The sequence below is a fragment of the Coniophora puteana genome, assembly GCF_000271625.1.
Source record: "Coniophora puteana RWD-64-598 SS2 unplaced genomic scaffold CONPUscaffold_1, whole genome shotgun sequence".
Taxonomy (NCBI): domain Eukaryota; kingdom Fungi; phylum Basidiomycota; class Agaricomycetes; order Boletales; family Coniophoraceae; genus Coniophora; species Coniophora puteana.
Window position 1 is genome coordinate 1,851,872 of NW_006913053.1, and position 24,298 is coordinate 1,876,169.

The following is a 24,298-nucleotide window of genomic DNA, read 5'->3' on the forward strand; positions in this document are numbered from 1 at the left end:
GCCGTGGCTTCTCTCGCCAATCGCCGATGGCCCGAATGTCATCCGACGCGCTTCACGTCCAATGCCCGTCACCACAATGGCTCAACAGACGCCTCCTTCCAGCCACTACTGCTCCTCGTTTCCCAATATCCCCCAGTGTACACCCACTCCTCGCCGTCTTGCCTGAACCATCTCGGCTGCCTTTCTCTGCTTGCTCTCCTCCTTTCTCTCTGAGCCTCTTCCACTCTAGTCTTCTCCGCCTCTGCCTTGTCCCCATCACCTTCCTCTAACGCCCGAATATCTGGCCGCAATCTCGAATCAGTTGGTGGCAAGCATCCATTCATATCAGGCGTGATCTCGTTCAGCGTGATTCCAAACGCTGTGAATCCATAGTACTCCAACGCCTCCTTCGGCATAGGCGTCATTCGCCACAGTACCTTGAGATGCGACGAGTCGAGCACTTGCGCGATCTGTTCGTCCCACTTTCCCTCTAGCGTGGCTAGCTTCTTCCCATGAGCGTCCGTGACAACTCCGGACACCTCATTGGATGCGCCCCAGTAGCCGCTTTGTTTGAACTCTAGAACACAGCTATATTTGTCGTGGACGCTCTCGATGGTCATTTTGCCGACGTGCTCGAGATACTTAGTGCCCATCATCAGGTTCCGCATGAACGATGATGGCTTGTTCCTGATACATTGGCTTCATAAGCGGTGCACGTCTGGACCTCTTATCCTCAAGCACTTACCAAGTGTAGTGTGCATCACTTATCCTGAGATGGGTAGCCCCAAGAGGTATAATCTCCAGACTTTTTCCTGAGTAAAGTTTGTAATCCTCCTTGCAAGGTCATGAGAAGATTGGCTCACCCCAAAACTTTGTTTTTCCAGCCGAAGTTGCATATAGCTCCCATCCCTCGCCTTCGGCATGATAGGCCAAGATGACTGGATTGTGCGACACTTTCTCCGCAATGAACTTCATCCGCACATCTTCAAATGTCTCCGCCAGCATAGGGTTGCTAAAATTATATAACGCAAGTCAATTCGCAGATATTTCACCGAAATGAGAAGCCATACAAGCCTTTCCTGCCTGAACGATATCTGGTGTGGGCGTAACTTGAAACAGCGAACGCGGCGACATGACAGATACGCTCGACTGGGTCGGTGGCTTTCGCACATTGATCGAGAAGAGTGTGATATTCAACTTCCTCGGCCATGCGCTGTAACAACGATAGCGGCTCATTAAATGAAACCGGGACCGCAATCGTAGACAAGTCCTAAGCAACAGATAGCGTCAGACTTTAGCATCAACACTTGTCACCCATCACACCTTGCCAACGTTCTTTTTCAGTATCGTAAAGAGGCTACCTTCATCGCCAACAGGACCGGATGGTAGCTGTGTCCGACGAACGACATGCTTGGCGCTCAACTGCGACGGTGTCCTGCTGGCCCGACTTGGTCTACGAGTTGGAGTGGGGTGGCATTCTTCGTCCGACGAGCCGGAATCATGGATATCGTCATCATCATCTTCGGCAGCAACGTCTGCTTTCTCCTCTTCAGGGGTTGGCTCATCTAGAGTAAACTCTTCGCCAGCATCGAACCATTCCGCGTCGCTGGCAGTTGTGGATACCGACATCCGCGACATTCGTCTTGATTGCCGTCCTGCGAGAGTAGAGAAGCGTGATGGTGAGCGGAAGTCGCCTCGTTCTTCAGGAGTCGTTGCCAATAGCGTAGGAGCGGGCGGTGCATTGTCCGTGTGGGGCGGCGCATGCAGTGATCTGAGTAAATCAGCCTGCTGCGACTTGAGAGCATCCATAATCTCCTGGATACGTTGGAAATGAAGGAACGTTGTATTCTCGGGATGACCTCGATGCGAGGAGTTGCTCTCGGAATGTCCTCCAGCTTCACGGGAGTCACTGGAGAGGCCGAAAGAAATCGGAGAGTACACGCACGCTTCTTGAAAAGACTGAACATCGATGCGTCTTTGGTGTGCTCTTTGTACTTGTCTTTTTCTGCCTTGGACTTGAGAGAACCAGGATTTCTCTTGGACGCCTCTTCGGCCTCCAACGTACCGATCGCTTGCTCAAGCTCCGCGATTGACTGATATAAACTGAGTGAAATACGACTGGCCTTGTTTGGAGAATACACATACTGCCCCCATGGCTTCGACGATAGCGCCGGCCATGTTAGACTGCGAATGGGCCACCCGCTGAGTAGGGGTAGCCCTCCCCATTGTTGATTTACGAGACTCTGAAGGAATACATTTCCTGATGCACTTTACTTGTGCGTCACCTTTGTTGTGTGCGTTCCACTTACCTGAACGCGAACATCCACGTGTTGAAATCGTCCGCGGAGAGACATTTGACATGGAACGTGGCGTTGTTTGAGTCTATATGGATGTCTTTCCGACCAGGAGCAGTGGATACCGCAGCGTTGGGTAAGAAAATCTCATCGCGGCTAGGGTGCTTGGGGTCAAAGGAATAGGACAAGACCCCTGAGCGGTGGAGGACAAAGTAGCGCCTCGCGAAGCCTGCACATGTACACACGCGTCAGGCGGGATGGGTCGGGCGGGGGACAGTGAGTGACAGACCCTGCATCTTCTTCCTGCGTTTCTTGAGCATCCATCCCTCACAGATAATGTCGTGGTTCTGGTTCAGTCCTAGATGTGCGCTGTTGTGGAGGGAAGTCATCCTTGCTCTATTGCCTGCGATGGGATATAATGCTCAAAGAATGCCTATTAGTCCGGCTCACGAGCCGTAGTACGACTGAATGTGGCTTGCAAGTATATTTAGCGAAGTCGTTGGTAAAAGTATCGTCGACGAACACGGAAGAAGGATGAAGCTGAAGCTTGGGCGCGCACGAGGATCTCAAGAGAGAAAGAACGATTGCTAAGTTCTAACACATTGCTAACACGTACCGCGGTGGTGGGAAAAGCTGACCTCGCTAAACCCTTCTCGATCTTATCATTATTGGCCAAGCGTCACTTTGGCTTACCCACTAGCGCTGTTGTTCAGCACACGGACGAGGTTGTGTGTGAGTGTTCGTTCATGGATCAACGGGCCTCCCGGATCGATGCTCCTCCGTTCCTCTAGGCCGATAGTGACCGATGCCAGTGGGTAAACGCTAGGTCGTGAAAGGGGAAAGACGGTCGATGGCATGGTACATAGGTAGGTGTTAGTAGACCAACGGCCGCGCCGCACGGGGGCCATATGGATAGCAGCGTTCCTGTAATCCAGATGACGGATAGACGGAGTAAGTCGTTAGCTCATAGGGGATTGCTGTTTATTACGCCAACGTTGGTCAGCATCTCAATAATGTGCATATGCTCATGAGAGGAAATTCTCCGTCAATCGATAGGAGATCTCACGCCATTGCGGTCCGCACCCAGAACTCCTTAATCTGCACTCGATCGTCTTTCCTCTCTTCATCCCGTTCCCTATCCTCTCTCATACATCCATAGCATGTCTACTCCTACGTACGTTGCTTATTGTCCCTTTCCGTCACGCATGCTAACCATAATTTCGTACACAGTGGTGATATCGGCCTCATCGGCCTGGCCGTCATGGTATGTTTCCCTCCTCGCCGCCCGATTCAACTGTCAGTTCTAAGCCGTCCGTAGGGTCAAAACTTGATCCTTAACATGAACGACAAGGGCTTCAACGTTGTCGCCTACAACCGTACCACCAGCAAGGTCGACGATTTCCTCAACAACGAGGCAAAAGGTAGATAAGATCATAGATGACATAATTTAAAACACAATTCAACCCGTGCCCTACCTTCTAGGCACCAATGTCCAGGGCGCACACTCCATTGAGGAACTTGTCTCTAAGCTCAAGCGCCCCCGCAAGATCATTCTCCTCGTCAAGGCCGGCCCGGCCGTCGATGCTTTCATCTCCCAGCTCGAGCCTCACCTCGAGAAGGGTGACATCATCATCGACGGCGGTAACTCCCACTACCCCGACTCAATCCGTCGCACCCAGGAGCTCGAGGCCAAGGGCCTTCTCTTCGTCGGCTCCGGTGTTTCCGGTGGTGAGGAGGGCGCCCGCTATGGTCCTTCGCTGATGCCCGGTGGTTCGGACGCTGCGTGGCCCGCCATCAAGGAGATCTTCCAGGCCACTGCTGCTCAGGTCAACGGCGAGCCCTGCTGTGACTGGGTCGGTCAGACCGGCTCTGGACACTACGTCAAGATGGTTCACAACGGTCCGTATTTTTATTACAATTTCCTCAGAACGCTTATACCAACCTTACGGAATTCTGTTTAGGTATCGAGTACGGCGACATGCAGCTGATCGCTGAAGCCTACGACATTCTCAAACGTGGTCTCAGTCTCCGAGAGACCGAGATTGCTGACATCTTCCTCAAGTGGAACACCGGTGTCCTCGATTCCTTCCTCATCGACATCACTGCTAACATCTTGAAGTTCAACGACGATGATGGCACTCCTCTTGTTACTAAGATCCTCGACTCGGCTGGCCAGAAGGGTACTGGAAAGTGGACAGCCATCGCTGCTCTCGACGCAGGTACTCCTGGTATGTAACTAATTTAGATGCTAAAGTTGAATTTACTAAGTATTTCCCAAGTCACCCTCATTGGTGAGGCCGTCTTCGCCCGTTGCCTGTCCTCCATCAAGGAGGAGCGTGTTCGCGCAAGCAAGGCTATCACCGGCCCCCAGAAGGAGCCTTTCCGCGGCGACAAGCAGCAGTTCATTGATGATCTTGAGCAGGCTCTTTATGCCTCCAAGATCATCTCCTACACTCAGGGCTTTATGCTCATGAGGGAGACCGCCAAGGAGGTGGGTATTGATATGCTTACTTGATGTGTCGGCTGGATAAAGACATCGTTTCTATAGCTGAACTGGAAGCTGAACTACTCTGGTATTGCCCAAATGTGGCGTGGCGGCTGCATTATCAAGAGTGTCTTCCTTGGTGACATCACCTCCGCTTACCAGAAGAACGGCAACCTCGAGTCCCTGCTCTTCGACGACTTCTTCAACAAGGGTAAGAGTCTTTTAATCAATTTGGTCTTGTTTATTAATCAGTCGTTCAGCCGTCCACAAGGCCCAACCTGGCTGGAGGCGTGTCGTTGCTCAGGCCGTCCTCTGGGGTATCCCTACGCCTGCCTTCAGCACTGCCCTCGCCTTCTTCGATGGCTACAGGAGCGAAGTCGTCCCTGCTAACCTCCTCCAGGCACAGGTAAATGCAGCCGATTTTTGCGAGTAAATTTTGTTTCTCATACTTTTGCCTCAGCGTGACTACTTCGGTGCCCACACCTTCCGTGTCGTCCCTGGCAAGGAGAACGACAAGCTCCAGGCCGGCAAGGATATCCGTAAGTTCACTCGTCCATGACGACCAGCAGCGTTCATAACAGCTATTTCAGACATCAACTGGACTGGTCGTGGAGGCAATGTCTCCGCCAGTACCTATTCTGCTTAAATGCAGCGCACTTTGTTTTCTTATTTTCTTCGCGTTGCCTCACCATGTAGACTTCAGTGTGGTGTTAAGTACGATAAGTAGTCAAAATCATGTTGTATGTACTATCAGAAATGCAAGCACACACCGAGTACTTTCATTGAATGTAATTATGGGAGCGACGCGGTTAGCCCCTGAGGTTGATGAGAACGCAAGTGGATCGCTCTTTGTTTTCACCACCATGTGCGGCATCTTCTGCTCGGTTTTGGGGACATGTCCAGGTGTCTCTCTCGATCAGAGAACTCTGAACGAGCTTGGAGATCTTTGCTCACGCTTGCGGATTGTTAACGGACATAGAGGTACGCTGTAAGAAAGGTGACAATGTAAACTCGATGCTGAGCTCAGTGTGATATACAGGGCCAGACGCTCAGCGATCCGAGCGCGTCACACTATCCGATGGCGATCAAAAACACACTTCTCCTCATAATGACACGCAGACTTGCGGTTGTTCGATCTCGCTTGAGCTTTACGCGTCCGAGCTGCGCTTGCGGGGTGACCACCCTGTCGAGCAACCCCACATACGCGATGAAAACATTCTTTGCTGGAACGGAGAGGTCAGCTTCGATTTTCTACGCCGGATTCATGATCTCGATCTCACAGAATTTATTTTAGGTTTTCGAGGGGTTAGACGTCAGTTTTGCGCGTTGCTTTCAGTAGACCATGAATGGCTCATGCTGCAAAGCGCGTCTTGATAATGTAGATCGATCAGCGCGAAAACGACGGTGTACGGCTGTTCGAGGCGATCGAAGTGCTGCCGACGCCTGAAGACATACCCAAGTTGTTTGGGACCATTGAAGGCCCGTGAGTCGCGTCAACGATGCAGTGTGCTCTTATCAGATTCTGACTTGGTCTGTGTGAAGATATGCATTTGTGTATTTTCATGTGAGCACATAACCACAGAGATAGGATCATACTGAGACGCCATTGAACGTTGCTCAGGCAAGATCCAGGCGTCTCTACTTTGGCCGTGACCCCCTCGGAAGACGCTCGCTATTAATGCATACACCCACAACCGAGAAGCCGTATCTTATACTCGCGTCGGTATCCGCAGGCTACCATGCACTGTACGACCTTGTCGAAGTCAGCTCGGAGTCGTTTCACTGCCTTGACCTCGGCCGTCACCAATCTGGTCAGGTACGAGGTTAATGAGCTCCTTGATTGACTTTGCTTGATTCAGAAATCATAGGCTATGGGAGCATGCTTCTCTCAGCTTTCGCGTCAGGATTCTACACGAGAAGAGGAGTTTGTGAGATACAGGCTGCCTTGATGACCTTCTGATCCTCTGACCGTTGATATAGGCCGTACCGAAACGGGTCAACACAGTAATACCTCGCGATGATATACCGAAGATTGCCTCAATAGATCAGGATGTCATACCTGAAGAAATTGACAAGGCCGTAAACGGCCTGATTGAGCATTTAGACATGAGCGTGATGCTTCATGTTTGCAGCATACCTCAAAATGGGTACGTTCCTATGAGTCTGCTATTGAAAGCATATAGTGACATGAAGTTTCAGAGGTGGCTCGGATCAGCCACGAAGCAGAGTTGCAGTACTTTTCAGCGGCGGCATCGACAGTACAGTCGTTGCTTACCTTGCGCATCGGTAACTTCCTTTTCACACAACCCATCGGAACATGGAAGGGTCTGACGCGTTTATACAGTCATGTTCAGGCGAACGAACCCATCGACTTGCTGAACGTCGCCTTTGAGAATCCTCGAAAAGTCAAGGTCGGAGGGTCCCAGGCGGGATTAAAGAAGAAGAAACAGAATAATGTAACGGGAGATGTTTCGGGAGGAAGCCCGTCTTATCTGGTACCCGATCGAGTGACCGGGCTTCAAGAAGTCGAGGAGCTGCGAAGATTGTGTCCTGATCGTGTTTGGAACTTTGTACGACATTAAATTTCTGGTTATGTTTTGTGTTTAGATGCTCACAATGGGCCGCAGGTAGAGATTGACGTTCCGTATGCTGTGCGTACTGAGAGCTGCCTACTAAACAGCAGCTGAGCTCACTCAAGTAGGAATCACAAGCTGCACGCACAACCATCGAGCAACTGATGTGGCCGAGAGAGACCGTGATGGACCTGGTAGGCGAGACACGAGTTCTAAAGAAGGAGCTTACAGAGACGTTACGCAGAGTCTTGCCATGGCGCTCTACTTCGCGGCAAGGGGCGTTGGACGGGTGCGCCAAGGGGACCAATACATCGACTACACTAGTCCAGCCCGAGTTTTACTCAACGGCCTGGGATCGGATGAGCTGATGGGAGGGTATGGGCGGCATCAAACCGCCTATACACATAAAGGTTGGCAGGGTGTTATAGACGAGGTATGAGTTCAAAGAGTGGCAGAGATTGCGTTTCGGAGGGACTGATCTCGCCACAACAGCTCCAGCTTGAACTCGACAGAATACCTACTCGAAATCTAGGGCGAGACGATCGCGTGATCTCCTCGCACGGGAAAGAGACAAGGCACCCTTTCCTTTCGTTGTCTGTGGTCAACTATCTGGCTAGTTTGCCGGTGCACCGGAAGCTTGACCCCAGACTGCCAATTGGATTCGGAGATAAGACACTGCTGAGGCTGGCGGTGTACAGGCTCGGGCTCAAGGAGGCGAGCTCGCGCAAGAAGCGTGCGATGCAGTTTGGCAGTCACTCTGCTAGGATGGAGAGCGGAGACAAAGAGAGACGAGGCGATCTGGTCATAGAGAAGAGCGCTAACAGTAGTGCAAGTGACATGTTGGCAGAGGAATAGATAGGAGCAGTTGATGAGATGTTTGGTTATGCTTCCGTTCCTACGCGTGTCGGCTCCTTTTGCCGGCGTGACCTCAGCTACTACCTTGACTTCATTCGTCTTCTAAACTTGCGAACTCTTCAATCATGGCCCTTCCTAATGCTCTTTCGCGGGCCATTGGTATGATTGTGCATTATCGTCATATGTATGCAGCTGACTGAGTCCAATATAGTCCCACTCGGTGTTGCGTTTGCAGTCGCCCAAGCGAGTATTTACGATGTCCCAGGAGGGTACCGCGCAGTTATGTTTGACCGGTTCCAGGGTGTCAAGGACATGGTATGCCTATCTGGAATCTTTGAGAGGTCTCTACACTCATAACCTACAGGCTACTGGTGAAGGAACGCACTTTTTGGTTCCCTGGCTGCAGCGCGCCATCCTTTATGACTGTCGCATCAAGCCTAGAGTGAGAGGACAACACTTTCTGACACGCGTCATGGCCTGACATTTCCCCAAGAACATATCTACTACGACTGGGTCCAAGGACTTGCAGATGGTCTCAATAACTCTGCGTGTCATGTCTCGACCCGACACCGAGCACCTGCCCAAAATTTACCAGAGCCTTGGTCTCGACTATGACGAGAGGGTGCTCCCTTCCATTGGCAATGAAGTTCTGAAGGCCATTGTGGCTCAGTTCGATGCTGCCGAGCTCATCACGCAACGCGAAGTGGTGCGTCTTTACTGTGGTGTGTACTCACGCGTTCGGTGCATATAACGCGGGGTGTGTAGGTTTCGTCAAGAATACGCGCAGATTTGTTGCAGCGTGCCGGGGAGTTCAACATCAAGTTGGAGGATGTTTCAATTACCCATTTGACGTTCGGCAAGGCAAGTTGCACGTTACTATGTATTTGATTCTTTGTTGACAAGTAGTGGGAATATAGGAGTTCACGCAGGTATGAGTTTTGATAAGAGTTACAGCGGTCTGGCACTAACGCAGTCGTAGGCGGTCGAAGCCAAGCAAATTGCTCAGCAAGGTACGTCACTGTCAGTGCTGTATGAGCTTTTAGCTGACTGGTCTCGACCGTACCAGATGCGGAGCGGGCCAAGTTTATCGTGGAAAAGGTACGCATCTAAAGCGGTTGCCCACATGGTTTGCTGACCATCTGCAGGCGGAGCAAGAGCGTCAAGCGGCAGTCATCCGTGCCGAGGGAGAAGCAGAGGCGGCTTCGACGATCTCAAAGGCGCTGGACAAGGCTGGGGAGGCGTTCTTGGCACTGCGCAAGATTGAGGCAAGCAAGGCGATTGTGGCCTCCCTTGCGACGAACAGCAACGTGAGCTATATCCCGAGCAGCGGGGGTGGTGTGCTGTTGAATGTGCCTGCAAACAAGTAATATTAATTACTAGTATATAGTATAGTGTTCAAGTAAAGCCAATTTGTGGGCAGTGCTAATGGGCGTGTGAATGTGGCTGTGCCTGATAAGCGGCGATATCCGTGAGCTGGTTCCCATGTCTCTGCGGGAGTGGTGGCGCCGGACCAGTTCGTCCTCTGAGTCTCTGAGTCTCTCGCTCGCTCTTCCGCTGCGTCTCTGACTTGTTCTCCTCGTCTCTTTTCTCTTTTCCTCTCTTTCTCTTTTCTCATTTCTGTCTCTCTGTCTCCTGTCTGACGGACTTGGCATCCATATCTTGTCTCACCCCTCTCCACTTTCATCGGTCAGTCTCTCCAGCCCACCTGAGCTAATATCCCAACCGGCGCTCATCTCATAATAGCCCTTTCTCTCTTCTCTGTCCAATCTTCAGCCATGAATCCTATGGGTAATATGGGAGGTCCCGCAGAGGCTCCGGTAAGCACATGTCCCGAACATTCTTTCCTCATATCCTGACTGATCTCTTCCCCTCCTTTCCTGTCCTCTACAGAGGAGAGCTCATCTCTACGTCGGCAACCTCAGCCCCCGCGTCACCGAATACATGCTCACTGAGATTTTTGCTGTCGCCGGCCCCGTCCAGCATGTCAAGATCATTCCGGATCGTAACTACCAGCATGGTGGCCTCAACTACGGCTTCGTCGAATACCTTGATATGCGCGCTGCCGAGACCGCCCTCCAGACCCTCAATGGGCGTAAAATTTTCGACACCGAAATTCGTGTGAACTGGGCATACCAGGGCCAACAGAACAAGGAGGACACTTCTGGTCACTTCCACGTCTTCGTCGGTGATCTCAGCCCGGAGGTCAACGATGAAGTGCTTGCAAAGGCATTCGCCGCGTTCGGCACCATGTCGGACGCACGCGTCATGTGGGACATGAACTCCGGAAAATCTCGTGGTTACGGGTTCCTTGCCTTCAGGGATAAAACCGATGCCGAGCAGGCTATCGCCACCATGAACGGCGAATGGCTCGGCTCGCGGGCCATCCGTGTTAACTGGGCGAACCAGAAAACTCAGGGAGCCCCTGCAGTAGGTGCTGGTGCTCCTGCTCCTCGTCCTGGTGGCGGCGGCGGCGTCGGAACGGCGCCCGCTCCGATCAACTTCCAGGGTGGCCCGCTCTCGTACGAATCCGTCGTCCAGCAAACGCCCTCGTACAACTCCACCGTCTACGTCGGCAACTTGGTCCCGTACTGCACTCAGGCCGACCTCATCCCGCTCTTCCAGTCCATCGGCTATCTGTCCGAAATCCGCATGCAGGCTGACCGTGGGTTCGCGTTCGTCAAGCTGGACACGCACGAACACGCGGCCATGGCCATTGTGCAGTTGCAGGGTCAGATGGTCCACGGTCGTCCGATCAAGTGCAGCTGGGGCAAAGATCGCACGGACGGACAGGCCACCGCGATGAGTCCCACAGCAACGGCGGCGCCGTACGGCAACATGGTGAGCATCATTCTCTGATTCTCCTGTCTTTAAAGTCGCTTCCATAGGAACGGCCGAGGCGGTAATGAACGGGGAACTCACGGCACTTGCTTACTATAGCCGATGTATGGGATGCCGCAACCACCCAATACGTACGGCCAGTACGGCTTCGGCGGGTATGGGGGCTTCCCCAACCAGGCGCCTGGGGCTGGTCCAGGCAGCCCCGGCATGCCGCAGCCCTCGCCGGGTGGCGCTGCTGGCGGTATGGGACTTGGTGCCAACACTCAGCCTGGCGCCGTAGATCCCTCTGCTGCTGCTGCTCAGGGTGCTCAGGGTCAGTGGCCTGGCGGAGATCCCAGCTCTTACTACTCGAATTACTGGGGCGGTGGGTGCTAATCTGCTCTACATTCTACTTCTTGCTGACGGCGATGTAGGCTACTATGGTCAGCAGGCTGCTGGCCAGCAGGGTGCTAATGGGCAGGGCCAGGGTCCTGCCTAAGCTCTGGGAGTCATGACACGCAATTGCTTTTTTTCGTCTCACCAAACTCAATGTAGCCATGCGAACGTCAACAAACTGTCCCCTCGAACTTTCCATCCTTGCCCACTATCTGCGTGTTCAAATGTTCAAAATGAATGAAGAAGCAACATCACTGTACTTCCGAGAACACTCTTTATTTTCTCTTCTTTAACACCTATTTTTCTTTCTTATTCCCTTTAACAGTAACCGTGCTCTCTGTTTCTGCTAAGGCTTTATCTCTTTGTTTCTTTATTTTATCCAGTTCCCAGCTCTGTTTATTCTCTGCGGTAGATGAGCTGACCATCACAACTGTTGTTTTCTTCCACTTGTGCTCGGTGATGACTAGTCTTGACATGTCTATTGCACATGCATTAGAATTCACTGCTCATCCGCTGTATCATATTCTTAAAGAACAAAGAGAAAGAAAAAGTGTGGTCCGAAAGCAACTACTGTGAGGGAAAGATGCGATACAAAACAGTGTGGGTATGAAATTAGGCAAGTTAGGGAGGGGGCTACTGGGATAGCTAGGCTTTCTCGACCTCGTCGGCGTCGGCATCGTCGACGACTAGCCATTCGGTGTCTGCTCCAGATTGGCCTCCGACAGAGACTGCGGCCCATCCGTCGTCGTCGCTGTCGTCGGGTCCCCCTCCCTCGGTGCGTTTCCCGACCCCGAGCCGGCTGGTGGGTCGGAGGGGTCGCCGCCACCACCACCACCACCACCACCACCACCACCACCACCACCGCCCGAGGTCTCGCTGCTGGAGCCGCCGCCGTCGCGCCAGTTGACGACGGCCTGGTGGCGGGAGCGCATGTCCTCGTAAAAGTCGTTTGCCTCGTTGAGCTTGTTTGCCTGTGCCTGCTTGTCGTCGAGCCAGCGCTGGAGGAGCTTTGCGTTGTCCTTTGTGAGCGTCTGGTTGCGGTCCTCGATCTGGCCGAGCTCGAGCTGGAGGGTGGATATTTCGTCGTGTAGGACCTGTGGTGGGATGGTACAAGGAGGGGAGTAGGGGAAGCACGTGTTAGACGCGTGGTGGACCGGGTAAGGGCGATGAGATTAGGGAAAGGGGTGGGAGGTGAAGATGTCTTTTGGGATGGGGTCATAAGGGTGCGCAAAGCGCGCAAGGGACGCGCGTGCGACGCGCCGGCGGGAACGGGAGGGGGCGGCGATGATGATAATCAAGGTGGTGTTAGTGGAAACGCTCACCTGGGCGGTGCGGTCCTTCTCGGCCATGAGCTCGTTATGCTGGTCGACCTTGCGGCGGAGAGTCGCGACCTCGTCGCGGGTCTTGCGGAGGGCCTCGGCGTCGAGGCGGGCTGCCTCCTCCTTTTCGCGGAGGGTCTCGTTCATCGCGAGCAGGCGCTGGGCGTTCTGGCCCTGGGTCTTGTACACTGTGGCGAGCTCGTCGCGGAGGGAGGAGATCTGGGACTCGAGGGAGGCCATGTATGCGGCGCGGACGGGGTTGCTGTGGTGGTGAATAAGAATCTGACAAGGTCGATCGAGCGTGGGCAGATGATGCTCACTCTTCGTTCGTGCCTGGGACGTAGACGGTGGACGAGGAGGGGTTGGCGCGTACGGAGCCCATGGCCTTGAGGAGGGAGGCATTGCGCTCCTTGAGGAGCTTTGTCTGCTGTGCGAGTCTGCGGTCTGAATGACATGTACGATTTATTTCGATTCAAGTAGGATGGTTATGTGAAGACGTACACTGCTCGATGATGGATGCGAAGGAGGCCTGCTTCGCATTGCGCTCTGTGAGACGGAGGCGGAGGAGCTCTTGCCATGATGGTTCCCCCATCGTGGAGGAGAGCGGGGAGCGTGCAGTCCCAGTGCAGCCGAGGGGAGGGCGAGTCGGTCCGTGGCCCTTCGAGTCTGGTGTTAGACGCGAACCGAGCTATAGTGGATATGAGGAAATCGAATAGCACTTGCACTTACGCCTGCCTTACTCCAGATTCACCCAATGGCTAGCACAGGGCAGTGATTCGGCAGTGGCCGGGCGGGGTCTGAATGCGGGCCACGGCGCCGAGGCGGGCAGCCAACACAAGGACAACGTCCCAGCCAACGACGACTCATTTCCTTTTCCTGACAGAGCCACCCCACTGCTGCACGACTCCCGCCAGCCTCTCGCCCACAGCAGCGCATACATCCAACATCTCTAACTACACACCATGGGCCGCGTACTCCTCAAGGTGCGCCTATCTCTCTCACTCCCTTCTCCCCCAGGCTAAAGTGGCGCATCGCCCAGGTTATCATCCTCGGCGACAGCGGGTGCGTACACCTTCGCTTTCCCCAAATCGATACCCCATCTCATCGTGCCCCTGTTATGCTCTCTAAACGACTCACAGTGTCGGCAAGACCTCGCTCATGAACCAATACGTCAACAAGCGCTTCAGCAACCAGTACAAGGCCACTATCGGTGCCGACTTGTGCGTGCCCCTGTTCCACCCTCGGCCCTCGCTCATTCACTCACGCTATCATTGTCACAGCCTCACGAAGGAGGTCATGGTCGATGACCGTCTCGTCACCATGCAGGTCCGTCTTTGCTTTTACTCGCTCCGCCTTTTACTCGTGCTCACCAGCGCTCCCCCTTCCGCTTACGTGAACACGTCCCCATGATCCGATCCTCCCTTCTCCCCTGAAATCTAATGCGCATACACACACACAGCTCTGGGACACCGCCGGCCAAGAGCGCTTCCAGTCGCTCGGCGTCGCCTTCTACCGCGGCGCAGACTGCTGCGTGCTCGTGTACGACGTGAACAGCGCCAAGTCCTTTGAGACGCTCGACTCGTGGCGGGACGAGTTCCTCATCCAGGCGAGCCCACACGACCCCGAGAACTTCCCCTTTGTCGTCCTCGGCAACAAGATCGATGTCGAGGAGAACAAGCGCCAGGTACGCACCGCTGCTACTCGCTTCGCTCTCTGGTGGCTGAATGGCGTTTGTTTGCGCCCTTTTTTTTAGGTGACGCAGAAGCGGGCGATGACGTGGTGCCAGTCCAAGGGAAACATTCCTTACTTTGAGACGTCGGCCAAGGAGGCTATCAATGTCGAGCAGGCGTTCCAGACTGTCGCCAAGAACGCGCTCCAGCAGGAGCAGGAAGAGCAGTTGTGCGTACCATGCTACACTTTTCTGTGGCCCTCCTAATTGTTGCGCGCGATAGATACGTCGACTACCCGGATCCGATTCAGATCGACCGGGAGACGTCCCAGAACTATGGCTGCAATTGCTGAGCGCTGAGCCGTCGCTCTGGCTTATTAACGACCGTCTTCGTATCCTTGTTTCTCCGCGGGACCCTCCTGTCATAGGCCGCCTGTTACCCCTTTGTCTCCCTTTTTTCCTTTATTTGCTGTAATACATGTCCGCACTAGACCTCGGGGTCGTAATGCCATGATTTGTCACGATTACATGTGGACGACGACCAGGGAAAGCAATAACACAAGTGCATATGTGGGCCGTACGAAGGGGACCCGCCGAGTACAAGTACAATGCTGACGTTCTTTCTTCTTCTACTTTATTATTATAGTCTATATGATGCCGCCGACGCTGTCCCTCTCAATAATGGTAATTAATTACAGCTTGAACTCGGACCGCGGGTACTGGACCTTTTGCGCGGCGGCCTCGTCGACGAACCAGAAGACCTGGCCCGGATGCGCGGGGCGCACGCGGCTCGCGGGCAGGCCGTCCTCGGGGTGATCGAGGACGGCAGCGAGCGTGTCGGCCTTGCTCGCGCCGGCGGCGACGAACGCGACGCGCGCTGCGTGGTTGATGACGGGGAAGGTGAACGTGATGCGCGCCGCGGGGGGCTTGGGCGAGTCCTTGATCCACGCGACCCAGCGGTCTTCCTCTGCGAGAAGGGCGTGCCCGGGGAAGAGGGAGCAGGTGTGGCCGTCGGGGCCGAGGCCGAGGAGGAGGAGGTCGAAGACGGGGAAGCGGGCGCTGTCTTTTTGTGCGAATTCGGCGATGAGCTGCGATTCGTAGGCGTCTGCGAGCTCGTCGAGGGCGTCGTCTGTGGATTTGTCGGGGGTGCTTAGTTGTGGGAGGAGGTCGGCGTCGATGGCGTGGATGTGCGAGAAGGGGAGGGGGACTTTGGACCAGAGCTCGTCGGTGCAGAGTCTGTGGTTCGAGTCGGGGTGGTCGAGGGGTACGGCGCGTTCGTCGGCGTAGAAGACTTGCCTGTGTACGGGTCAGCTGCTTTGAGCTTTGAGTATATGGGAGCGAGAAATGGACAGACCACTTGTCCCACTTGACGTTGGGGTTTCCCACAAGCCGGCCGAGCTGCTTCGGTAGGGAGCCCCCTGAGATGGCGAGAGTGAAGCGGCCCTTCTTGTCGATGGCATCGCGCTGTGCGCGGACGACAAACTGGGCGAGAGCCTCCTCGAGCTCTGCGGGCTCTGCAAAAGTGTTGAGGATGGCAGGCGCTGGGGGCTGGTGCAGCGAGGTCATGGTTTGCAATTATCTGCTGCTTGAGGAGTCGATGTTTGTCTGCGACTGTTCAGTGCTGGAGAGATAAGAAGGATCGACTCAGGCTCTGGCGTCACACAGACGTCAGCCCTGCAAATACCCATAAATAGCCCCTGTCTCGCTCAGAACCGCGCAATTTGTAATTCTCGAAGGCGCGTACCTATTCGAAGTCCTTCGACTTGTCGTAATACAAATTCAAAGCACGCGTCATATAACACAACATTACCCAGACGAAACTGACTCGCTGCTCCCCCCAGACCCTTCCCTAGCACCCGCATACGTCTCACCCGCACCAGCATCGGATACACCAACCACCTCCCCGCCCATCTCAGGAAACAACGCAACCAAAACCGCATCCAGAAACATCATCAGCAAGTGCGCGTTCGCCGCCCTGTCGCTCAGCGCCTCTAGGGCTTCCTCGACGCCCTCGCCCGGCCGCGCGCCAAACAGCAGCGCCGACGCCGGCCGCGGAACCGCCTCAACCAGGCGCGCGACGAGCTGCGCGTGCGCGTGCGCCTGCTCGGCGGCCGTCGGCGGGGGCTCGGGCTGCGCCGGCGCGGGCGGGAAGACGGTGCGTTTGGTCGTGAGAAGGATGGTGTGCAGGGTGGGAGCGGAGAGGACGTGTTCGGTGAGCATGTAGGCTAGGAACCTACGTAGGATAGATATGAGGACAGGAGATGGAGGATGGAGGATGTTGGGTCTATGTACGCACCTGTCGGCGAAGGACTCGAATAGTGTGCAAGGCACGTCGATTAGGGCGATGAGCAGGCTTGCTGTGAGCCGCGTGCGCGCGTTGATGATCTCGGCGGCGGCGCGCAGACACTGGCGAGCGTGCCCACGGGGCTGCGATCGAGGAAGGGGTGGATGCGGAAGCTCGAATGACGAGTCGACTGAGCCTGGTGGAGTTGGTGTTGCAGGCGCAGAGCGGGAACGTTGGAGCTTGGCAGGGGAAGGTGCTCGCGAGGGCCCGTTGACGCGAGAGATGGTGAGTTTAGCCTGTCTGTAGGCAGTTGTAATGGCCAGACCGGCAGCCGAGATAGCTTGAACGGCAGAGAGAACAAAGACGATGAGGTTGGCAAACGACCAAGGCGAGGGTGATGATGCCGGTGATGGATCGGTGGCCTTGCAAAAATGACATGAGCAATTCGAGGACGGCGGATCGAGGCAACGTACCTTCTGCACGACACTATCCCGAGGCGGCCCGAGCACATTGAGAAGAATGCGATCGATGAACCACGGCTCCGTGAGTCGGGGAAAGAGCACACGCAACACGATCATAACGACGATCTCGCGCACAATGTACCGCTCGCCCGGGGGCGCATAGTCCTGCGGCGGAAGACACAGCCGGAGCACACCATCGACCGCCTGTCGAATATACTCCACATCGACGTTTCCCTGCGCATCGAGCGCCACATGCGGCTGGAGCCCATGGAACACCTGCGCGCGCGCGGCACCGCCCACCGCGCCCGTCGTGTACCCCGTGCCGGCTTTCGCCTGGGCCTCGCGCCAGTCGCGCCAGTGCTGCGCGAGGAGAGCGGGCGCTGTGGCGTACAGCAGCTGCGGGACGTCCGCGGCGTGAACGCGGGCCTGGAGGGCCTGGAGGACGGCGGCGAGGGTGCTGGTGATCGCGGGGAGGAACTCCTTGTCGTAGCGGGTAATCTTGGACCACCACGGGGCGACGTGGGCGCGCAGGGCGAGGGCGATGAGGTCGTACGCGTCTGCGGTGAGCTCGGGCGGGCATGGGGTGGTGAATAGGGGCGGCGGGGGTGTGCCTGGTGGGAGAGAGGGGAAGAGGAGGCGGTTGGCGAGCGGTTGGGCGGTCTTGGTGGAGGTTTGGGGGGAGCGTGCGGAGGCGAAGGATGGGGCTGGGGTGGAGCGAGGAACGTGGGCGAGGGTCGGGCGGGTGGTAGGGGAGGGCGCCATCGACGTCGGTGTCGGGGACGTCGTGGGCAATGCCCAGCTGGTGGGAACGGCGACAACGGAGAGGGAAGCACGAGTGCCGGCGAGTAATTGGGTAAGCGACGCATACTAATTATGGACGAGGTATTATTGGAAGAAGCTCCAAAGTAGGGATCAGATCCAAGGATGGGCAGATAGGTCATACGGAGGGGTTGGCGAGCCGGAGGCGAGCAGAGAAGCTCCCGAGGGGTTCAGCCTCCGGGAGACCCAAAATTGGCAAGGAGCCGGCGATTTGGGAGCTGTCACGTGACACAGTCTGGCTCGCTTGGCGGAGAGACTTAGGTGCTTCGGAGGGCGACCGTCCAAATATGGTAATAAACCTAGTTGACCGATTATGACCGAATGGACCGAATGGACCGAAATTAGGTGGACCCCTCCGTATGGCGTAGCTGCTCAAGGATGCTTCGATCTTAAGGTGCTCGCTGCCGTCCGAGTGCCTTGCATAAATTTAACCCTCAGTCTTTCCAGATCCTGACATTAATTGTCCGTCTTGCTCGGCTCAGTGTGGTCTGGTCTCAATTCTGACCACAGCCGCCACACGCTCCTTTGCCCTGTCTCTCGTTTATACTTTTTGTGTCCTTCCTACTTCCTCCCCTCCTGAGCCTCGAAATGACGGAGACGACAGTGGTCATCGTCGTCGTCGTCTGTGCAGTTGCAGTCATCGCCATCGCAGTCGTCGCCTATCGCACCATCCGCAACCGCTTCATCCGCAACTCCCGCCCCCTCCCTCCTGTCCAACCTATCGTCTCCACACGTGCTCGCAACCTCGCAGACTTTGAGGCAAATGCAGCCTACCTCCGCGCCCAGCCAGACATCTCCGTAGACGTCATCCCCGGCACCCCCAACTCCTCCGTGCCCCTCGTCCTCAACCAATCCGTCAGCTCTGTCTCCCTCTACGCAATGGAGAAGGCGTCCTTCCCCAGCTCTAGATACGGCTCCGGCATCAGCACGCCCCTCTCAAGCGAGCCGAGGCTCGCCCATTACGACGCAGACCCCTCGGCGCCTCTCCAGCCGCCCCCGCGCCACTCCCGCCGGCCCGATACCGCGAGCTCCTCCCACTCCTACACCTCCGACGCGCCCTCCGGCACACTCTCCCCCTTTTCCTCAGAGACGCCCAGCTCCGCCACGTCGTTCAACACCTGCTCGCCGTCCTCGTCCCGACTGTACAGCCCGTCGCCATCTTCGTCGTCGCTATCAGCCGCCGGCGCCAATGCGGCGCTGGCGACAGGGGCAGGGGCAGAGGCCAAACACGTGCGTTCGGCTAGCAGGCCGCGGTCGATCGCGTCTGCGACGACGGAGCATACCAGCTACACCACGCGCACCGCGTCCTCTGCCCGCCTCGGGCTGCCGCATAACCCGCACAGCGGAGTGCGCGTCGTGCTGCCTGCGCCGCTCGGCAGCGATCCGTCCTTGCATACGTACGCAGCCGTCGGCCCGGGGTCCGGGGAGAGGCGGGCGAGGCCAAGGCCGCAGAATGCGTACGCGCTCTCGGTGGTTTCGCATAGCGCGTCGCGCGTGAGTGTGGCGGATGTGTGGGCGCCGGCGGTTTATCGCGCTGCTGCTGCTATAGACGACGACAAGGGTAAGTGTGGCTTTTCTCGCAATCGGACGGCTGACATGGGGCCGCTTGTACTATAGCTCACCTGCGCAACTCATGCGCGCCGCTCGCGCAGTCCCGGTTGCCCAACGCGGCTCCGACCAGTCTCAGTGCCGAGGGGCGACGACGCAGCTCCACGTCGAGTGTGACGGCGCCGCCTGACTTGGTGCCGCCGCCCGTCCCGCGCGTGCCTGGTGCGTATGGCATTGGCAAGGCGCCTGTGGAGCAGCAGCGTCTGCCGTCGCATCTGCGACAGCGGTCCAAGTCGGGTCCTGGGCCGGGCGAGCTGTCGATGAGCGTGTCGGTGGCGTCGTCGTAGGCTTGATGTTGATTTGGGACGCGACCTTTATACGACGATCCTTCTACTTGTGCGCACGCGCGCTAGGACGCGTGCGGTGAATGTATCGTTATGTGTGTTCGCTCTGCCTCGCTCGTGCTGCGTACTAGGGACTGGATTTTCCTATTACACGGACAATTGGGGGATTGGTGCTTCTGCCTGTTTTATAACTTGTTGCGTTCATTTTTTGTTGGTCTCTTCTTCATCTCATACTCACTCCCTGCACGCCACGACCCATCCCCACACGCCACACTCGGCTCCTTGCATCCTGTATCATGCATCGCTAGCATATAGAATACGATACTGCAGTACCCTATGTATGCGCGCTCATGTAGTTTGATACTATATTGACGTGTACACGCATATGGATATAATATATAGAAATGCGCTTGTTCCATCTTGCGTTGTCGCATTCTGGTGAAGCTGGCTCTGCCGGTGCACAGGATCGAGGCCATTGTACTTGCGCTACAAAATGAATGTTGCAGCGGCTTTCCGCCACCTCCGTGAGCTAGTTCTTGTGATCAGCGACTGGCTATTTCTGCTATCGTGGACAGTGGCTTGAAGCAGGTGAACGCGTGAGGTAGGCTTTTCGGAGTTCACGGTGATCCGGGCTACGGTAGGATCAATGACATTTTAGCTGAAGCTTGTTGCAAAGGACTGTCAAATTGAAGGGGCCACTCAAGGGTCCGGAGATTCCTTCCGTCTTCCGGGAGTAATGTCCGTATAAAACCGAAGCTCGCTTGTGCGTTCTTCGGACGATATAATATTGGCGCGCGTTCTTCCCCCACACTAGATTCTCGCGTTCTCTGACTCGCACACCCCCTCTGTCTTTTATCTCTCTCTCTCTCCCCTGCGTGCTCATCCGCCTTTGAACGAGCGCACATCCCTCCCAATCGCAAAAGGAAAACAGAATGTCACTGTCGACTGCCATGTTTCGCACGCGCCTCGCGCACACCGCGCGCCGCCAGCTGCCCGCCCGCAGGTGGTACGCCGCGGGCGTGTCGGGGGACGTCGGCAAGGACGCCAAGGCCGGACAGCCCCTGCTCCCCGGCATCGATGTCAGTTCTTTTTTCTTCGAGTCTCCTTTCCGTGTGTGCTCAACGGCGGTATCATGATAGGCCTTGCAGTTGCAGGTGAACAAGACGGCGTCGCCGAAGCAGCTCCCTGCACCGGGGGCGCCGTTGCTCTTTGGTCGTACATTTGTGAGTTTTGGAGGTTGTGTGCTGGCGCTGAGCACGGTGCTCATGGGTACATCATAGACGGACCATATGCTCAAGATCCGGTGGACGGAACAGGCGGGCTGGGAAGCGCCCCAGATTGAACCCTGTGCGTCCGCGTCTCTCCACTGGCTTTCCCTTTCCTTTTCTTTTTCGTGTGCGCTGAAACGCGTCTGACCTTTGACGGACGCCAGACGGCACGATCAACCTGGTGCCGAGCGCGGTTGTGATCCACTATGCGCAGTCGGCATTCGAGGGCATGAAGGCGTACAAGCGCGCGGACGGGAATGTGACCATGTTCCGGCCTGATATGAATATGAAGCGGTTGAATAACAGTGCCGCTCGGTTGGCTCTTCCGGTGAGCTTGCCCCCTCGTGGTGAACGGGCGGGTTCTGATGTGTGAATGTGGTGTAGACGTTCGACGGCGAGCAGGTGATCGAGCTGCTCAAGCAGCTTATCCGGCTCGACAAGGAGTGGGTCCCTGAGGCGCCAGGCCACAGCTTGTACATCCGCCCGACGCTCAGTACGTGTTTCTATCCTCGACCCACGCTATAACAGTACGCTCATGTGCTCTACTATAGTCGGAACGAACGGCACGCTCGGCGTGCAGCCTCCCACCGAAGCGCTCCTGTTCGTCATCTGCTCCCCCGTCGGACCGTACTACCCGACCGGATTCAAGCCCGTGCCGCTGTACGGCACAACCGAGTACATCCGCGCCGCGCCGGGCGGCACAGGCGCGTACAAGCTCGCGGTAAACTACGCGCCGGGCGTGGTCGCGCAGAAGGCGGCGGCGTCCGCGGGGTACCAGCAGAACCTGTGGCTGCACGGGCCGGAGCACTACATTACGGAGGTGGGGACGATGAACGCGTTTATCGTGTTCCATGATGCGGACGGGGGGCTGGAGCTGGTGACGCCGCCGCTGGACGGGATGATTCTGCCGGGTGTGACGCGCGATTCGGTGTTGGCGCTCGCGAGGGGGCATGCGGCAGGGGCGAGGATCGAGGGTATGCCGGTGGGGAAGAAGGTTAGGGTGTCGGAGAGGCCGGTGACGATGGAGGAGGTGAGTGAGGCGTCGACGAGCGGGAGGCTGGTTGAGCTGTTTGGTACTGGTGCGTTCTTTTATTTCTCTTTTCTCGCTTGGGTTGTTCAGTGTGATTAACTTGTGGGCAGGTACGGCGGCGGTTATCACACCCGTAGAGAAGATTGGGTACCAGGGGAGCGATGTGCTGATCCCGACAGGTCCGGGTGGGATGGGTCCGATTTCAGGGCCGATATGGAAGCATTTGACGGGGATTCAGAATGGGCTCATTGAGCACGAGTGGAATGTGGTTGTTTAGAGTGATTTACACGGTTTTTTGTTACTATAGTTTATATCCGCTTCCAGTGTAACCCGAGGCTTGCTTGCATTGTTTGTTGTGATGTGTGGTGTGAGATGCGCGTGTGCTAATCTCGTGTATGAGGTCACTTTATCTTGCCAAGTACATATGTCCCACGGAAACTGCTCTCTCTTGAACACATTGCTTCTGACCAGTGACTATGCACAGGCTCGCAACAGTCGCTCGCTCGTCCGTGCCCTGCGTCAGACGAGCGACCCGCATTGGTCCGGCAGCGGCGACACGTCAGTATGCGACGACCTGGGACTCCTTCGTCCAAGCTATCCCAAGTAGGAGGCCTCCCGCCCCAGACCAGTCTCCCTCATTCCCGTCTCCAGCCTGGCCCGGCGGCTCGACTGGCGCGCCCCCACCGCCGCTAGAGCCGCTCGCGCCGCAGCTCAGAGAGCGCATCGTGCGGTCGCTGAACGCGCGGCTGCGGAGCAGGATGGATCTGCCGGGGCTCGCGGCGGACTATGAGCTGCGCGAGGGCCAGGTGCTCAAGCAGACGCTCAAGTATGAGTCGAGGCCCGGGAGGGAGCGGAGGGTGAGGTGTGGGGGTGTGGGTGAGGATGCGGACGTGATAGAGTCGGAGAAGGGTGCTGCGAAGGGCATGTTGACGAGGGCGTCGTCGGGTACGAGAACGAATGGGAGGCGCGGGCGGGAGGAGGACGCGGGGCAGCGCGAGGAGGGGGTTGTGATGGTTGTGCATGCTGCGCAGAAGGGGGAGGCTGTTGAGAGCAGCGCGTGCAGCGGGTTTGTTATTGGCAAGGAGGGATCGAAGCTCGTTGTCTCCTGCACGCATACGTTCCACCAGGTGCGTTTCTGTATTTTGTTTCGCTCATGGGGACACAATGTGTAACGAAATGTAGATAAAGCACTCGGACCTCCTCCACCCCGACCCGTTCCCTCTGACCACGCCCATAGACGCGGGCTCCTCCGGGACACTGGTCTGCATCGACGACGCCGTCGCAGACATCGTAGGCCAGCCGCGCGAGTTCCTCTACCCCGCCGCGGGAATCGCGTCCGCGCTGCACTCTTCCGACCTGCTCATCCTGAGCGTCCCGAGCCTCCCCGACGTGCACACCCTGCCCGTCTCGCCGTACCCGGCACCGGTGGGGTCACGCGTGGCAGTGCACTGCGCGACGCACACCGAGCCCCCGCGGTGGGTCGCGGAGCAGGACGGGTGGAGGTGGTGGACGGGCGGGGTGTGGGCGCGCTGGGCGCCTGGGGAGATTATCGGGTACAGGAACAGCCATGGCGGGCGCTCCGAGGTGCGTTGTTTCTTCTTCTTCTTCCATCTTTCATCTTCCATCAGTACAAATCCGTTTTGAGTTGATTCGAAAACTAAATGACTTTGCGGTGGTTTAGACGGGGACGTACGACCAGCTCGCGCAGGTGCTGTTCCGGCCCGCGCCTCCGCCGGGATCGAGCGGCGGTCCGATCGTGGACGCGGCGAGCGGCGCGGTGGTGGGCGTTGCGCTGGGCACGACGCGGCTTTCGACGGGGGAGACTGTTGGTTGGGGTGCGCCTGCTGAGAGCATCTTTGAGGTGCGTGTTTGATATGAGCTTGGTTGTTACTTTTCATGGTACTGATGCTCGATGTAGATGTTTAAATTGCCAGGTTTGCATCTTCAGGGCAAGGCTGGCACTAAGGAGGGAGAGGAAGAAGCCTGAGGGGTTGACATATTTTATCATCATAATACGTACAGCTTTTGTATGATTTTTGTATCGATAGCTATCTAGTTTATGCAGCGCCGTGTTCGAGTGGTTCGCTTATATGCATGCTTAGTCATCGCGTAGAAAGTTTGAGCGGACGAGTTGAGCGCGGTTTGTGTTGAGCAGCG

General features: G+C 56.4%; 12 protein-coding genes across 12 annotated transcripts; 8 read left to right on the forward strand and 4 right to left on the reverse strand.

Annotated features, from left to right (window-relative positions):
* Nucleotides 1-68: 68 nt before the first annotated feature.
* On the reverse strand, nt 69-2,662 carry CONPUDRAFT_148578 (uncharacterized protein; the record flags this gene model as incomplete). Its single annotated transcript, XM_007765095.1, has 9 exons — nt 69-666; nt 725-791; nt 843-991; nt 1,050-1,249; nt 1,303-1,874; nt 1,925-2,072; nt 2,125-2,239; nt 2,289-2,502; nt 2,563-2,662. The coding sequence occupies 9 exons, from the start codon at nt 2,660-2,662 to the stop codon at nt 69-71; spliced, it is 2,163 nt and encodes a 720-aa protein (XP_007763285.1).
* Nucleotides 2,663-3,433: 771 nt separating this feature from the next.
* Nucleotides 3,434-5,404, forward strand: CONPUDRAFT_148579 (6-phosphogluconate dehydrogenase; the record flags this gene model as incomplete). The annotated part of the gene is made up of 10 exons (XM_007765096.1): nt 3,434-3,447; nt 3,504-3,537; nt 3,592-3,694; nt 3,756-4,172; nt 4,235-4,501; nt 4,553-4,764; nt 4,822-4,969; nt 5,019-5,164; nt 5,219-5,297; nt 5,349-5,404. The coding sequence occupies 10 exons, from the start codon at nt 3,434-3,436 to the stop codon at nt 5,402-5,404; spliced, it is 1,476 nt and encodes a 491-aa protein (XP_007763286.1).
* A 217-nt stretch (nt 5,405-5,621) lies between these two features.
* Nucleotides 5,622-8,186, forward strand: CONPUDRAFT_161233 (uncharacterized protein; the record flags this gene model as incomplete). The annotated part of the gene is made up of 14 exons (XM_007765097.1): nt 5,622-5,739; nt 5,798-5,994; nt 6,053-6,070; nt 6,141-6,241; nt 6,301-6,322; nt 6,380-6,574; nt 6,627-6,686; nt 6,739-6,905; nt 6,958-7,044; nt 7,103-7,328; nt 7,386-7,409; nt 7,460-7,525; nt 7,576-7,764; nt 7,824-8,186. 14 exons carry the CDS (start codon nt 5,622-5,624, stop codon nt 8,184-8,186), a joined length of 1,833 nt encoding a protein of 610 aa, XP_007763287.1.
* A 77-nt stretch (nt 8,187-8,263) lies between these two features.
* CONPUDRAFT_161234 (uncharacterized protein) lies at nt 8,264-9,600 on the forward strand. The gene is made up of 9 exons (XM_007765098.1): nt 8,264-8,345; nt 8,398-8,501; nt 8,551-8,628; nt 8,680-8,892; nt 8,952-9,047; nt 9,104-9,115; nt 9,166-9,196; nt 9,253-9,284; nt 9,332-9,600. The coding sequence occupies exons 1-9, from the start codon at nt 8,312-8,314 to the stop codon at nt 9,551-9,553; spliced, it is 822 nt and encodes a 273-aa protein (XP_007763288.1). The 5' UTR covers nt 8,264-8,311; the 3' UTR covers nt 9,554-9,600.
* A 117-nt stretch (nt 9,601-9,717) lies between these two features.
* Nucleotides 9,718-11,911, forward strand: CONPUDRAFT_78829 (uncharacterized protein). Its single transcript, XM_007764576.1, has 5 exons — nt 9,718-9,872; nt 9,930-10,003; nt 10,077-11,024; nt 11,124-11,388; nt 11,438-11,911. The coding sequence occupies exons 2-5, from the start codon at nt 9,962-9,964 to the stop codon at nt 11,500-11,502; spliced, it is 1,320 nt and encodes a 439-aa protein (XP_007762766.1). The 5' UTR covers nt 9,718-9,872; nt 9,930-9,961; the 3' UTR covers nt 11,503-11,911.
* On the reverse strand, nt 11,910-13,441 carry CONPUDRAFT_114879 (ATG16-domain-containing protein). Its single transcript, XM_007765099.1, has 4 exons — nt 13,220-13,441; nt 13,039-13,162; nt 12,722-12,980; nt 11,910-12,493 (listed from the first exon to the last, which is right to left on the reverse strand). The coding sequence occupies exons 1-4, from the start codon at nt 13,308-13,310 to the stop codon at nt 12,086-12,088; spliced, it is 882 nt and encodes a 293-aa protein (XP_007763289.1). The 5' UTR covers nt 13,311-13,441; the 3' UTR covers nt 11,910-12,085.
* A 133-nt stretch (nt 13,442-13,574) lies between these two features.
* On the forward strand, nt 13,575-14,926 carry CONPUDRAFT_114884 (uncharacterized protein). Its single transcript, XM_007765100.1, has 7 exons — nt 13,575-13,701; nt 13,758-13,780; nt 13,858-13,938; nt 13,999-14,044; nt 14,178-14,402; nt 14,472-14,617; nt 14,671-14,926. The coding sequence occupies exons 1-7, from the start codon at nt 13,681-13,683 to the stop codon at nt 14,738-14,740; spliced, it is 612 nt and encodes a 203-aa protein (XP_007763290.1). The 5' UTR covers nt 13,575-13,680; the 3' UTR covers nt 14,741-14,926.
* A 153-nt stretch (nt 14,927-15,079) lies between these two features.
* Nucleotides 15,080-15,953, reverse strand: CONPUDRAFT_148585 (6-phosphogluconolactonase; the record flags this gene model as incomplete). Its single annotated transcript, XM_007765101.1, has 2 exons — nt 15,080-15,683; nt 15,742-15,953. 2 exons carry the CDS (start codon nt 15,951-15,953, stop codon nt 15,080-15,082), a joined length of 816 nt encoding a protein of 271 aa, XP_007763291.1.
* Nucleotides 15,954-16,098: 145 nt separating this feature from the next.
* Nucleotides 16,099-17,894, reverse strand: CONPUDRAFT_133921 (uncharacterized protein; the record flags this gene model as incomplete). The annotated part of the gene is made up of 3 exons (XM_007765102.1): nt 16,099-16,620; nt 16,684-17,093; nt 17,145-17,894. The coding sequence occupies 3 exons, from the start codon at nt 17,892-17,894 to the stop codon at nt 16,194-16,196; spliced, it is 1,587 nt and encodes a 528-aa protein (XP_007763292.1). The 3' UTR covers nt 16,099-16,193.
* A 567-nt stretch (nt 17,895-18,461) lies between these two features.
* Nucleotides 18,462-20,260, forward strand: CONPUDRAFT_133923 (uncharacterized protein). Its single transcript, XM_007765103.1, has 2 exons — nt 18,462-19,512; nt 19,569-20,260. Exons 1-2 carry the CDS (start codon nt 18,540-18,542, stop codon nt 19,844-19,846), a joined length of 1,251 nt encoding a protein of 416 aa, XP_007763293.1. The 5' UTR covers nt 18,462-18,539; the 3' UTR covers nt 19,847-20,260.
* A 443-nt stretch (nt 20,261-20,703) lies between these two features.
* CONPUDRAFT_95052 (branched-chain amino acid aminotransferase II) lies at nt 20,704-22,483 on the forward strand. The gene is made up of 7 exons (XM_007765104.1): nt 20,704-20,922; nt 20,983-21,066; nt 21,124-21,190; nt 21,276-21,439; nt 21,496-21,604; nt 21,663-22,190; nt 22,252-22,483. The coding sequence occupies exons 1-7, from the start codon at nt 20,776-20,778 to the stop codon at nt 22,416-22,418; spliced, it is 1,266 nt and encodes a 421-aa protein (XP_007763294.1). The 5' UTR covers nt 20,704-20,775; the 3' UTR covers nt 22,419-22,483.
* Nucleotides 22,484-22,588: 105 nt separating this feature from the next.
* Nucleotides 22,589-24,211, forward strand: CONPUDRAFT_161241 (uncharacterized protein). The gene is made up of 4 exons (XM_007765105.1): nt 22,589-23,268; nt 23,324-23,725; nt 23,823-24,002; nt 24,060-24,211. Exons 1-4 carry the CDS (start codon nt 22,618-22,620, stop codon nt 24,126-24,128), a joined length of 1,302 nt encoding a protein of 433 aa, XP_007763295.1. The 5' UTR covers nt 22,589-22,617; the 3' UTR covers nt 24,129-24,211.
* The last annotated feature ends 87 nt before the right edge of the window (nt 24,212-24,298 follow it).

Bases quoted from the DNA above. Each gene is read 5' to 3' on its own strand.
- CONPUDRAFT_161241 (XM_007765105.1), top strand. From the start codon at position 22,618: ATGCACAGGCTCGCAACAGTCGCTCGCTCGTCCGTGCCCTGCGTCAGA. The intron at 23,726-23,822 runs GTGCGTTGTTTC...GCGGTGGTTTAG, and splicing joins GCCATGGCGGGCGCTCCGAG to ACGGGGACGTACGACCAGCT. The intron at 24,003-24,059 runs GTGCGTGTTTGA...TGCTCGATGTAG, and splicing joins CTGCTGAGAGCATCTTTGAG to ATGTTTAAATTGCCAGGTTT.
- CONPUDRAFT_114884 (XM_007765100.1), top strand. From the start codon at position 13,681: ATGGGCCGCGTACTCCTCAAG. The intron at 13,702-13,757 runs GTGCGCCTATCT...CGCATCGCCCAG, and splicing joins TGGGCCGCGTACTCCTCAAG to GTTATCATCCTCGGCGACAG. The intron at 14,618-14,670 runs GTGCGTACCATG...TGCGCGCGATAG, and splicing joins CAGGAGCAGGAAGAGCAGTT to ATACGTCGACTACCCGGATC.
- CONPUDRAFT_78829 (XM_007764576.1), top strand. From the start codon at position 9,962: ATGAATCCTATGGGTAATATGGGAGGTCCCGCAGAGGCTCCG. The intron at 10,004-10,076 runs GTAAGCACATGT...TGTCCTCTACAG, and splicing joins GAGGTCCCGCAGAGGCTCCG to AGGAGAGCTCATCTCTACGT. The intron at 11,025-11,123 runs GTGAGCATCATT...TGCTTACTATAG, and splicing joins CGGCGCCGTACGGCAACATG to CCGATGTATGGGATGCCGCA.
- CONPUDRAFT_161234 (XM_007765098.1), top strand. From the start codon at position 8,312: ATGGCCCTTCCTAATGCTCTTTCGCGGGCCATTG. The intron at 9,197-9,252 runs GTACGTCACTGT...CGACCGTACCAG, and splicing joins CAAGCAAATTGCTCAGCAAG to ATGCGGAGCGGGCCAAGTTT. The intron at 9,285-9,331 runs GTACGCATCTAA...GACCATCTGCAG, and splicing joins CCAAGTTTATCGTGGAAAAG to GCGGAGCAAGAGCGTCAAGC.
- CONPUDRAFT_95052 (XM_007765104.1), top strand. From the start codon at position 20,776: ATGTCACTGTCGACTGCCATGTTTCGCACGCGCCTCGCGCACACCGCG. The intron at 21,191-21,275 runs GTGCGTCCGCGT...GACGGACGCCAG, and splicing joins AGCGCCCCAGATTGAACCCT to ACGGCACGATCAACCTGGTG. The intron at 21,605-21,662 runs GTACGTGTTTCT...GCTCTACTATAG, and splicing joins GTACATCCGCCCGACGCTCA to TCGGAACGAACGGCACGCTC.
- CONPUDRAFT_114879 (XM_007765099.1), bottom strand. From the start codon at position 13,310: ATGGGGGAACCATCATGGCAAGAGCTCCTCCGCCTCCGTCTCACAGAG. The intron at 12,981-13,038 runs GTGAGCATCATC...TCACCACCACAG, and splicing joins GTCCCAGGCACGAACGAAGA to CAACCCCGTCCGCGCCGCAT. The intron at 12,494-12,721 runs GTGAGCGTTTCC...ATCCCACCACAG, and splicing joins AGAAGGACCGCACCGCCCAG to GTCCTACACGACGAAATATC.
- CONPUDRAFT_133923 (XM_007765103.1), top strand. From the start codon at position 18,540: ATGACGGAGACGACAGTGGTCATCGTCGTCGTCGTCTGTGCAGTTGCA. The intron at 19,513-19,568 runs GTAAGTGTGGCT...CTTGTACTATAG, and splicing joins TGCTATAGACGACGACAAGG to CTCACCTGCGCAACTCATGC.